This window comes from Carcharhinus amblyrhynchos, chromosome 19, assembly GCF_965287045.1.
Source record: "Carcharhinus amblyrhynchos chromosome 19, sCarAmb.v2.hapA, whole genome shotgun sequence".
NCBI lineage: Eukaryota > Metazoa > Chordata > Chondrichthyes > Carcharhiniformes > Carcharhinidae > Carcharhinus > Carcharhinus amblyrhynchos.
The window spans coordinates 13,261,421-13,273,545 of record NC_137342.1 but is presented as its reverse complement, the minus strand read 5'-3'; the positions used below and the strand labels follow the sequence as shown (position 1 = coordinate 13,273,545).

General features: G+C 42.7%; 1 protein-coding gene across 5 annotated transcripts in view; it reads right to left on the bottom strand.

The window, feature by feature from the left end:
- LOC145355316 (anoctamin-2-like) overlaps positions 1 to 12,125 on the bottom strand; it is a 117,536-nt gene that overhangs the window by 18,653 nt on the left and 86,758 nt on the right. For all 5 annotated transcript variants that reach the window (XM_080207270.1, XM_080207271.1, XM_080207274.1 and 2 more), the window contains 6 exons: positions 10,951 to 11,021; positions 8,473 to 8,674; positions 5,944 to 6,055; positions 4,602 to 4,659; positions 4,362 to 4,462; positions 2,467 to 2,618 (listed from right to left, as the gene is read on the bottom strand). In XM_080207270.1, coding sequence (XP_080063396.1) covers positions 2,467 to 2,618; positions 4,362 to 4,462; positions 4,602 to 4,659; positions 5,944 to 6,055; positions 8,473 to 8,674; positions 10,951 to 11,021 — 696 coding nt within the window. The remainder of the gene's footprint in view (positions 1 to 2,466; positions 2,619 to 4,361; positions 4,463 to 4,601; positions 4,660 to 5,943; positions 6,056 to 8,472; positions 8,675 to 10,950; positions 11,022 to 12,125) is intronic.

Below are 12,125 nucleotides of genomic sequence, written 5' to 3'. Positions count from 1 at the left end.
CTACTGTCAACATAAGCAGTGACTAAACTTTGAGTCATCTAACTTGATAGACAAGTGATGGTAATGTGATGGCTTCAAGTCTGTCAAGATATGTAACCACAAATATCTGATGAGGCATTTAAATTGAAAGCATACGCCAGAAGATATAAATGTAGTTTGGAAGCTCCAATCACATCATAGTCCACAGAAGCCCTGAAAAAAAGCCCTAGTCTGGCAATATTGGTAGATAGCAACATTCCTGTAAATTGGAAGCACGCACACCCTGAAGGGAAACACACCCTGGTGAAAGTGGTTCACAAGCTTTTGCAGCATGTTCAAATATCTGATTATGGTGGAACAGAATGGAGAGCTATGCGCGTCATCAAATACCCAGCTGAGTTTCTGACCTCCGCTGTACTCGTGAGCTACAGAGTGCAGTCTTGTGTATCTTGGATAGAAGGGGAAGGGAGGGAACAGGATTAAAGTTGTCACTGAAACTTTGCCCCCAGCATATATAAAAATTGTAGATAGAAAATAGAAGCAACAGCAGGCCATTTGGCCCTTGGAGACTGCTCCACCATTCATTGATCATCAAATTCAATATCCTGATTCTCTGCTTCTTCTCATATACTTTGATCCTTTAGCCCAAGAGCTATATCTAATTCCTTCTTGAAATCACACAACTTTTTGACCTCAACAACTTTCTGTGGTAGTGAATTCCACAGATTCATCACTTTCTGGGTGAAGAAATTTCTCCTCACCTCAGTCCTAAAAGGTTCACCCTTTATCCTCAAACAATTGGGAACATTCTATCTGAATCCATTCTGTCTAAGCCTGTTAGAATTTTAGAAGTTTCTATGAGATCCCCTCTCACTCTTCTAAACTCCAATGAAGATAATCCTAACCAAATTAGTCTTTCCTCATATGACAGACCTCCCATTCCAGGAATCAGCCTGGTAAACCTTCACTGTGCTCCCTCTATAGCAAGGACATCCTTCCTCAGATAAGGATATCAAAACTGCACACAATACTCCAGGACATCTCATAAAAAGAGCCACTGATGGAGCCTAGAGCCCATGGACTGGATTTGACTGTCCAGACGAGGTTGGGCAAACCCATGCCAGGGGTGGCCGAAAAAGTTAACTTTTTCAGCTGTTTCTCATCAGCCACAATTTTGACCGGCTTGAAAATGGGCACTTAAGGCAACCTGGCATCACTCAAAGTGACGTTGGATTCAGCTTTTTAAACCTTGACTGAAATTCTGAATTTCCCCAAGTTAGAAATCTTCAGCAAAATAACTGTGTTCTTGAAGCCCCGTGTGAAACATTTCAGGTTAGTCAGTTTGTGAACATTGGTGGAATCCTATTGGAAAATCCAGAATGATTTATCTGGTAAGATTAAATGGTTTAATCATAGTTAGATACTGCATAATAAGTTAATTCTGTTTGAATTGCTGTGATTCACCATTAGCTTAAAATCCAGGCATCTGTTGAACCTTTGAAAAAAACTCGTCAACTTCAAAGGCACTATTGTACTCAACTCCGGATCATTTGTTTTTACAGTTGTGAAATGGAATCGTATTATGTATTCTCGCCTGTGTCCCATAACCCACTAGTGGATTTAAGCTCAGCAGTGGTTGTGTACACAGCTAGGAAAAATGTTTTGATTGTATTCAAATAACAGTTGCAGGAGAAGTTGAATGCTTTGAAGCAGTTTTTGAATGGCTGTTTGTTAACTTTTTGACAGATTTATGAGCATCTAAGAGGAGTGGACTTGTTTTAAGTGGTGCTTGATTGGCAGTTTTGTGAGTTCCAAATAGAGACATTGAAACATTGAATCCCTATAATGCAGAAGGCGGCCATTCAGCCCATCGAGTCTGCATCAACTATCTAACAGAGCATCCCATCAAGGCTGTATCCTGTAACCCCACATATTTACCCCCCCACTAATCTCCATAACCCGATCATGGGTCTCAATCATTTTTTCAGAAACATCTGACAATTAACACCTTCAACATTCACTCCCTTCACCACCGATGCACAGTGGCAGCAGTGTGTACCATATTATACAAGATGCACTGCAGCAACTCACCAAGTTCCTTAGTCACTGCAAAATATACTTCTACCACCTTGAAGGACAAGGGCAGCAAACACATGGGAACATCACCATTCGCAAGTTTCCTTCCAAGTAACACACCATCCTTACTTGGGACTATGTCACAATTCCTTCACCACCATTGGACAAAAACCTGGAACTCCCTTCCTAACAGCACTCTTGGTGTACATACACCATATGGACTTCAATAATTCAAGTGGTCCTCAAGCGCAATAAGAAACGATTAATAAATGTTGGCCATGACAGTGAAGCTCACATACCGATAAAAAAATGATTAATTTTATGGACAAGATTTTTTACCACGACTTTGATTTAAAAGATCAGGCTATCTATTTAAAAATAAGCGAGCAAGATAATACTATGATGACATACTCATCTCCATGTATTCAGGTGTCAGGCCAGTAAAAGGTTCCAAATGATAGTCTAACTCCCATTGTAGTGCTTTTTTAGTTGCACTGGAACTGTGAGGTTGTTTGGATTCCTTCCTTTCATCCTTTAATTCCCTGAACAATTTCTTCATTCTCCTGTAAAATAACCCAATTACATCACATCACAGCCAGGACATAATATGGAAACTTGCTCACCAATAATATCATATTTAAAATAAGCAACATCTAAAGTGCCAGAAATGTCAACTCAGGCCTGAGACATTTTATTGATGATCAGAACAATAGATGAATTAAGGGTTCGTTCTACAATGAAAATCACTGTGTGGAGTTTGCACATTCTCCCTGTGCCTACATGGGTTTCCTCCCACAGTCCAGAGATGTACAAGTTATGTGGATTTGCTAAATTGCCCCAAGATGTGTAAATTAGATGGATTAGCCATGGGAAATGTGTGGGATTATGGGAATCGGTTGGGGGGAAAAGGCAGTGGTTAAGATACTCTGACAGAGAGTCAGTGCAGACTCAATAGGCTGAATGGCCTCTTCTGCACTGAAGGGATTCTACGATCATTTCATTCAGAGTACAAAAAACCCATTATGGAACTAAGCAACTAATTTCACTCTTAGAGATTGTAGCAATAATGCAAGCACCCCCAGTTATTGAGTGTAGGTTGTGGTGATGGTCCTCTAATCATCTTATCACTCCTTATTAAATAGCTCATGACTTGAGGACTGGATTTTGCCCTCAGTAGTGAGGGAACAGTACTCATCCTTCATTTTGTGTACAACTACCTAGAGATTTGGCAGTGGGCATTTCCACTGATCTAAAGTCTGTTTCAGTCCGGCTCCCTTTCTCTGTGTTTTGTAGCAGCAACCGACAACACAAGCAACAGCAAACCTCTTCAACCATTTGGACTGAAGCATCATACACCACGATATGCAGACTCCGAACCAGCAAGTTGGGGAATTGGGAGTGGGAGGAATTGCGGGGGGGGGGGGGGGGGGGGGGGGGAGGTGGTTCTTGAGGGTCTGTGCCTTTTCACAGGCAGGACCCTCTGTCGGGCTCGGGATGCCTGAAGAAGTAGGACCTTCTCCCACCAGGCCACAGTTTATCTGGTGGCTTTTCCACATGGTATGACCCATGCCTGGATGAGACCCTTAAGAGGCCTCAGTTGGCCTCCAGATGGAAAGGGTGACCTTTGTGTCCCATACTTAACCAGGATTGCGTGGGTGGGGGACAGGGATGGGGGGGATTGGGTTGTAGAGATGTGAAGGCAGCAATGTCTCCGCCTCACATTTTTCCAGCCAACAGATGGTTAAAACCCCCTACATCCCAGGCCACCTCCAAGTGGAGCACTGAATTCTGTCCATGGGGTGTGTAAACTGGCCTCGTGGGGTCGAACTGTGGTATTTCTAACAGATTGCTCAATCACTGAGACTGTTTGCCGTGAGGACCTTATGATTAATGCTGATCTCTGATGAATGACAACCATCATCGCTCATCCAGCATTGTGTGACTCAAAATACCCAGAAGTTTTGTTCCCAATAAAGCATCTTAATGAGACAATGAACATTTTCATTCCTGCATTTCCAAATACTGACTGCATAGAGTCACCGGAAGTGTGTCAGCAACCAGCCTCCAGTATTGCCCGAGTTGAGATGAGCTAATGCAGCCAACACTAAAGACCAAATGAGACACCGTCCTGTATGAATCAACCGGATAAACACACCAAGGTATTACCTAGGGTCCTTGGTTGTGTTGTGAAAGATGCATGAAGTAGCACTTAAGTGGAACTTACAAAATGTCAGGGAACACATTTGGTTAGAGTTTGTCAGACAGGAAGCAATTGAAAGACAAACAGAACTGGTTCTGATACTTACGGAATTCCAATTTCAAAGAGATTGTTTTGAATGAGCTGTTTGCCCAGCATAATTATGCTCAGCTGAATACAGAGCTCCATCAGGCAACCTCCAGGGGCACACTGAAAAGCAGAGGAAGCAAAAACGACTTCAATAAAACAGGTCCAGTACAATATTTAAATCATTACATTTGAAAATATGTTAAAAAGGAATTCCGAGCTGCGTTGATTCTGTACACTTGATTCTCATTGTTCACCCTACCTCCTCCATACGATAGTCATTAAATAGGTAAACATAGCTCCCAGGTCGGCCAACGAACCTGCCAAGAGAAAGAACCATTCATGTCTCTTATACATCACATCCTTCAACATAATCCTGGGCCGCATCAATAAACTCATCATTTATTGATTATAATGTCATTTAGGAGTTTTGAGAATTTAGATGCTTTGAACAGATTGGTTGGAGTCATAGAATCCCTACAGTGCAGCAGGAAACCATTTGGCCCATTGAGCCTGCACCAACAATAATCCCACCCAGGCCCTATCCCCATAATCCTATATATCTACCCTGCTAATCCCCCTAAGGAATAATTTAGTACGTTCAATCAACCTATCTCTCATATCTTTTAGACTGAGGGAAGAAACTGGAGCACCAGGAGGAAACCCACACAGACCCAGGGAAAATACGCAAACTCCACACAGACAGTGATCCAAGCTGGGAATCGAACCAGGGTCCCCGGTGCTGTGAAGCAGCAGTGCTAACCACTGTGCCATTACACCATGCTGTGGATGGCCACGTGTAAATGGTTTCTCTGTTTCCTTGGCCCAATAATGTGCCTTTACTTTGACATCAGACAACTCTGACTACACCAACTTCCTCTTCCCACACAAGGGCTCCCCAGTGACAACTTGGAATGAATTACAGGCAGTTCTATGTTTGTGCTGAGAGTGAAAATCATTTGCCCTACAAGCCATTGCTTGGGAGTAAATGAGTGATATCATCTCGACTGCCTGCTTTGCTCCCAGCCCAATGTCCATTGCCATGGATCTCAATAGGGCTGAATATCAAGTGGGGTGTGCAAGAAGTGGTACCTGCATTATGACCTGTTAAATCTGCCCAAGGCAAATTTACACACCCAATTATTTAACTACTTTTCTTACAGTTGAAAGCATCTGTAATTTCTAAACTTGCTGCATTTATGGTAGCTCGGAGGAAACAATGTACAAACTGACTAACACAACAGTGGCTGTTCATTGGATTAAAAGCTAAATGTTCCGTTCCTTTAATTTCCTTTTGAAATTACAGTTCACATAATTCAGAACAGGAGAAAAACTTGAGATCCCAGTAACCAGAGCAAATTCAACTATTAATATGCTTTATCCAGCTTCTCATTCCTTTCATATTTTTCCCTCAATAGCTATCTGGATTGGCTGTAACTTCACTGGAAAATTGATGGAAATCTTGGTTTCTCTGATCCTCCACCAAAGTTTCTGCGACTGATCAGGAATAACCCCCAGGGAATTCTTCTAATTATTACGTTTAACATTCAGAAAAAACTATACACCTTGGTCTTTTCTAAAGATACTAACTTGCTGGAACTTACCGTCCTTTAAAAAAGGCCACGTAGAAAATAGGAGCATAAGAGTTGACAAATTTTAACAGGAATGCTTTCAGAATTAATCTCTCTTCAAAGATTTTCTCTGTTTTGGGAACTTCTGCAAAAAAGAACCCCACAAAAAACAATTCAAAGTATATTTGCCATTTAAACCAGAAACATTAATTCAAAAAAGTGTGCGCAAAAGCTATCAAAGTTTCCTTTATTAGCTTGTCAGTGTTCATAACATTAAAGTTAAAGTTTATTTATTAGTCACAAGTAGGCTTACATTAACACTGAGGGAGAATTTAGCATGGCCAATTCACCTAACCTATCTTGTTAAGATGAAAGTTGAGCAGTAAGCACAGACATAACATCTTGGAAATTCTTGACGTGATCTTCCAGTTCTTCACCCTCCAGTCCCGCTGACGGTGCACCCCTGGCATGTTTCCCGATGGCGTTGGTGAGAAATCCCATTGAAAATGGTGGGACCAGAAGATCCCACTGCTGGCCAAAGGCACACTGCCTTCCACTGCCAAGAAAAATGCCACAGGGAGGACAGAGAATCCTAATTCCTTGTTCAAGCCTGAGCGAATATTCCTACTATTCTACAATGCTAACCAGAAGTAACCACCACGCTTCTCTCCATCCCCCCTCCTCCTCAAGTATTGTTCAGTAACAAGCAAACAAAGTTGTGCAGGTATTTTTTAACCCTGCACACACTTTTCATTTCACACGATTAGCAATAACAGCTGAGTTGTTTTCTTCAGTGCAGCCACCACCATGAAGCCATACTCTATAAACACAGAAGACAAAGAGTCAGCTTGCATTAAACCATCCAAAAGGAACTGAATGCCCAGACAAAATTTGTACAAGAATTCCGCAGATAACTCTGAAACAAAGTGGATGGCACAGTTGCCTCACAAGGAGCTGGGTTTGATTCCCCGCTTGGGTCATTGTCTGTGTGAAGTTTCCACGTTCTCCCCATGTCCGCGTCAGTTTTCTCTGGGTGCTCCGGTTTCCTCCCACAGTCCAAACATGTGTGGAGTTAGAAGCATTGACCACGCTAAATTTCCCCTTAGTGTCTCAAGATGCATAGAGTAGAGGGATAAATGGGGTAAACATGTGGGATTACTGGGATAGGGTCTGGGCGGAATTGCTGTTGGTGCAGACTTGATGGGCTGAATGGCCTCCTTCTGCACTGCAAGGATACTATGAAGGATTCTATGAAAGATAACTGCCTCATCAGAGCAGTTACAGAACTGAATGAAAAGATAAATAGGCTTGTAAAAGCATTGGAAGATAAAAAAGTGAGCGAATATTTGGCTAACATTATGAAATGAGTGGAAATGAAGGTTCTATTTTGGGCAAGTCATCTTCTAGGAAGGACATCACTGACCCCACAGAATGAACATTCTTTCTGGAGGGCACGGGACAAACCAATGGTGTGCTTACAGAGCAGCCAGGTTTGTGATCAAGAGAAACTCAACTCAAAGGAGAGCAAAAAGTGAATCAGATTGAGGCTCCCAGATATGGGAAAGACCAAGCACCAGGATTTCAACTCAACCTACAAAACCCAAAGCAGCTGAGACAGGCACTCCTCGAAATGTGACAAGAATGAGGGGCGAGATTTTACGATCTTGCTTGAGCGAGGTCATAAAATCCTGCCCGAGGCCAATGGAGATGTCTGCTCCTCATGGGGTGTACGATTCAGTGAAAGTTCGAGATCTCAAAATATCTTAAAGCCTCCAGGCCATCTGAATTTATGAAGTCAGAGACATGGAGGGGGGTGGCAGAGTTGGGCGTGGGCGTGTAGCATGGAAATAAACTAATATTAGGAATTTGTTTGGCTAAGGACTGTGGAGGAGATGTAGTACAGCAGTATTTAGGCTAATAAGAGTTAATGTGGGACTGTGGAAACATTATCACCCACATTAGAGAGTCACATGATGATAGACTATGCCTGGAATTCTCCAGTCTCACAAGCTCCACCACTATCACCAGCGGGAGTGGAGAATTTGTTGCTCAGCCAACTCTCCATCCACGACAGCGGGACTGGCCATGGGTGAGGTTGGACAATTCTGGCCTGTGAGATATTGGCATGAAGGTAGTTAGACCTAGTTGGTTTCTGTATACCTTGGAGATACGTATATCATTGAGTGTTAACAATAAACAGCTAACGTTCAAACACACCAGTCTCTAGACCACTTAGTGAGACACCAAACAATCTACCCCACTCAGTTCATCTCAAAATCCTTCACTACCAATGGATAACTACTTGAGCAAGATGAAAAGATACTATCGACATTGGTATCAGTTTGTAGAGTTTGAAATATTACACTTGTAATATTTCACTTTGCAAATAAATCTAAAATGAGTAAAGTTTCTGGCCAAATCTTTCATGAACTGGCTGTCAAGAGTTTTTCAAGGGAAAGTTACTAGAGCTATAATCCTACCGGGAGTTGCATTCCATTAATACAGCATTGATTCATCCACTATTTGTTGGACAAGTACCACTATCCTGTAACAAGGGCTTACCCATTTTAGTCAGCCACTCCGCCACAGCACCATAAATCTCATCCAGGATGATGATCACCAGAAGGTTAATGATGACGCCTGTTGCGCTTACTGTGATCCGAATGTTTGACTTTATGTTCTCATTGCTACTCATCGCCATGGCTGCGGCTATGGAAATTCGATAGATGATCACTCCGAAGACAGCAGAGAACGTCAGACAAATCTGCAGGGAAGATAAACCACTTTTGGATTCGCTGCCTTCACAAGCCTCCCTATTTGATAACGGCCATTAAATCCAGAGGGTGGGATTTTCCAGCCACGGTCACCCCAAAATCCGAAAATCCCTCTGAGGTCAACAGATCTTTCCAAGGTCCCCCCCCCCAACCCCCATCCCCCAACTTTGCCAGCTACAATTCCCGTGATGGGTGGAACAGAAAAATTTATCCCATAGCTACAGTCTTACCACCATTCATACCAGTGGGATTTTCCCATCTTGCTGCAGTGGACGGGGATTTGACTGGGCGCCAAATTCTCCGACTTTGCTGCAGTGGGAGCGTAGCGTGAATGGCCGGTAACATCATGTCCCATAGGCTTTGGGTTGCTTGTCCTTTCAGGCACTTATCAAAAATTCAATTTATTCACTAAGAAAAGTTAGCGCATTCAAAATTAACATTGCAAAAATAAATGCCTGTGGTCAACCTTCTTCAGACAGGTTGATTGATCTGAGGGAATCATGTGATTTCTTGACTTGCAAGGATGCTCACCTACCTGTCACTGTCTACTTTGAAATGATTATCAGAGCACATTTCTTAATTTATCTCCCTTTAATATATTGAGTTCTATTTCAACTTTTTGATTCGATTTATTATTGTCACATGTATTAGTAAACGGTGAAAAGTATTGTTTTTTTGCACACTACATAGACAAAGCATACTGTAAATGGGTGTTTTTCTGGTTGGCGATCAGTGACCAGTGGTGTGCCTCAGGGATCAGTGTTGGGACCGCAATTGTTTACGATTTATGTAGATGATTTGGAGTTGGGGACCAAGTGTAGTGTGTCAAGATTCACAGATGACTCTAAGATGGGTGGAAGAGCAAAGTGTGCAGAGGATACTGAAAGTCTGCAAAGAGATATGGGTAATCTAACTGAGTGGACAAGGGTCTGGCAGATGGAGTACAATGTTGGTAAGAGTGAGGCCATCCATTTTGGGAGGAATAACAGCAAAATGGACTATTATTTTTAAAAAATTGCAGTATGCTGCTGTGCAAAGGGGTCCTTGTGCAGGAATCACAAGGAGTTGGTTTGCAGGTGCAGCAGGTAATTAAGGCGGCAAATGGAATTTGTCCTTCACTGCCAGAGGGATGGAGTTTAAAAACAGCAAGATTATGTTGCAACTGTATAAGGTGCTGTGAGACCACCGTACTGTGTACAATTTTGGTCTCCTTACTCGCAAAAGGATATACTGGCACTGGAGGGAGTGCAGAAGAGATTCACTAGGTTGATTCTGGAGTAGACAGGGCTGGCTTATGAGGAGAGACTGAGTAGACTAGGGTTATACTCATTGGAATTCAGAAGAATGAGGGGAGACCTTATAGAAACATATAAGATTATGAAGGGAATAGATAAGATAGAAGCAGGGAAGTTGTTTCCACTAGCGGATGAAACTAGAACTAGGGGGCACGGACTCAAAATAAGGGGAAGCAGGTTTAGGACAGAGTTGAGGAAGAACTTCTTCACACAAAGGGTTGTGAATCTGTGGAATTCCCTGCCCAGTGAAGCAGTTGAGGTTACCTCACTGAATGTTTTTAAGACAAGGATAAATTTTTGAACAGTAAAGAAATTAAGGGTTATGGTGAGCGGACAGGTAAATGGAGCTGAGTCCACAAAAAGATCAGCCGTGATTTTATTGAATGGCGGAGCAGGCTTGAGGGGCCAGATGGCAAACTCCTGCTCGTTGTCCTTATGTTCATAGGAAAGGAAAGGAGAGAGTGCAGAATGTAGCGTTAGAGTCACAGTTAGGGTGTAGAGAAAGATCAACTTAAAATGAGGTGGATCTATCCAAAAGTCTGATGGCAGCAGGGAAGAAGCTGTTCTTGAGTTGGTTGGTGCGTGACCTCAGACTTTTGTATCTGTTTCCCGTCAGAAGAAGGTGGAAGAAAGTATGTCCAGGATGTGTGGAGTCCTTAGTTATGCTGGCTGCTCTGCCGAGGCAGTGGGAAGTATAGACAGAGTCAATGGATAGAAGGTTGGTTTGTGAGATAGATTGGGCTACATTCATGACCTTTTGTAGTTTCTTGAGGTCTTGGTCAGATTAGGAGCCATACCAAGCTGTGATATAGCCAGAAAGAATACTTTCTGTGTGTGTCTCAATGTATCCAGTCTCCAGATTGCTGATACATGATCCAGTGTATCACTGAAAACTTGAACTTTGCTAAATGTCAGGTTGCCCTAACTCACAAGCACCACACCTCATCCCAAACTAGAATAAACAAACCTACCATAAACAGAATTGACACAAAGTTCCCCAGGTAGCCAGGAAGTCGATCCCTCCAAGTCAGCTTTTCATTTTCTGCCTGCATGGTGTGGGGAAGAAATAAAACTATCATTTAGTATTGAACAGAGCACGCAGCTGAGATTGAGAGGTTACACTGTTGGCTTAGGGTGATTATGGATACCATGCCGAAGTTACAGCAGCAATTCACACACACATCTGGGAAAGATTCTACATTGCCAGCAGTGCAGCACTATTTCTGGTTAATTCAGAAATTTTATTTCAATTACAGTTTCAAGCAAAGTCTGAGGGGATGAATTGCTGAGCTTCCTCTCACTGTTTATTTCTTCTCACTGTGTCGAACACTAATTCTCTGTCTACAGCTGTCTATCTTTGCATTTATAACCGTGGCACAATGGGTAGCGTTGCTACCTCACAGCGCCAGGGACCCGGGTTCAATTCCAGCCTCAAGTAGCTGTGTGGACTTTGCACATTCTACGTAGGTATCTTCCGGGTGCTCTGGTTTCCTCCACAGTCTGAAAGACAAGCTGGTTATGTGCATTGGCCATGGTAAATTGACCCTAGTGTTGGGGGGGATTAGCAAGGTAAATACATGGGGTTATGGGAATAGGGTCTAGGTAGGATTGTGGTTGGTGCAGACTCAATGGGCTGAGTGGCCTCCTTCTGCACTGTAATGATTCTATGATTCTTCTGGTGGTTCCATCATTGTCTATCTGTGATGGAGTTGCCAGCATTGGACTGGGGTGGGCACAGCAAGTAGTCTCACAACATCAGGTTAATCTGGTAGTATGAGCTTTTGGAGCATTGTCCCTTCATCAGTTGAGTGAAGAGTTGTGTTCACATACAGGGCATATATAGACACAAACTCAATTACAAGATAACGGTTGGAAGGTGAGTCTTAACAGGTAATCAAGTCTTTACAGGTAATCAAGTCTTTACAGGTACAGACAAGAGTTTGCAAAATCTCACTAACTGCCCTGGCTTGAGACAATACACACCTCTTAACCCTTTCTCCACTCATATTGTCTGTACCTGTAAAGACTTGATTACCTGTTAAGACTCACATTCCAACCGTTATCTTGTAATTGAGTTTGTGTCTATATATGCCCTGTTTGTGAACACAACTCTTCAGTCACCTGATAAAGGGGCAATACTCCGAAA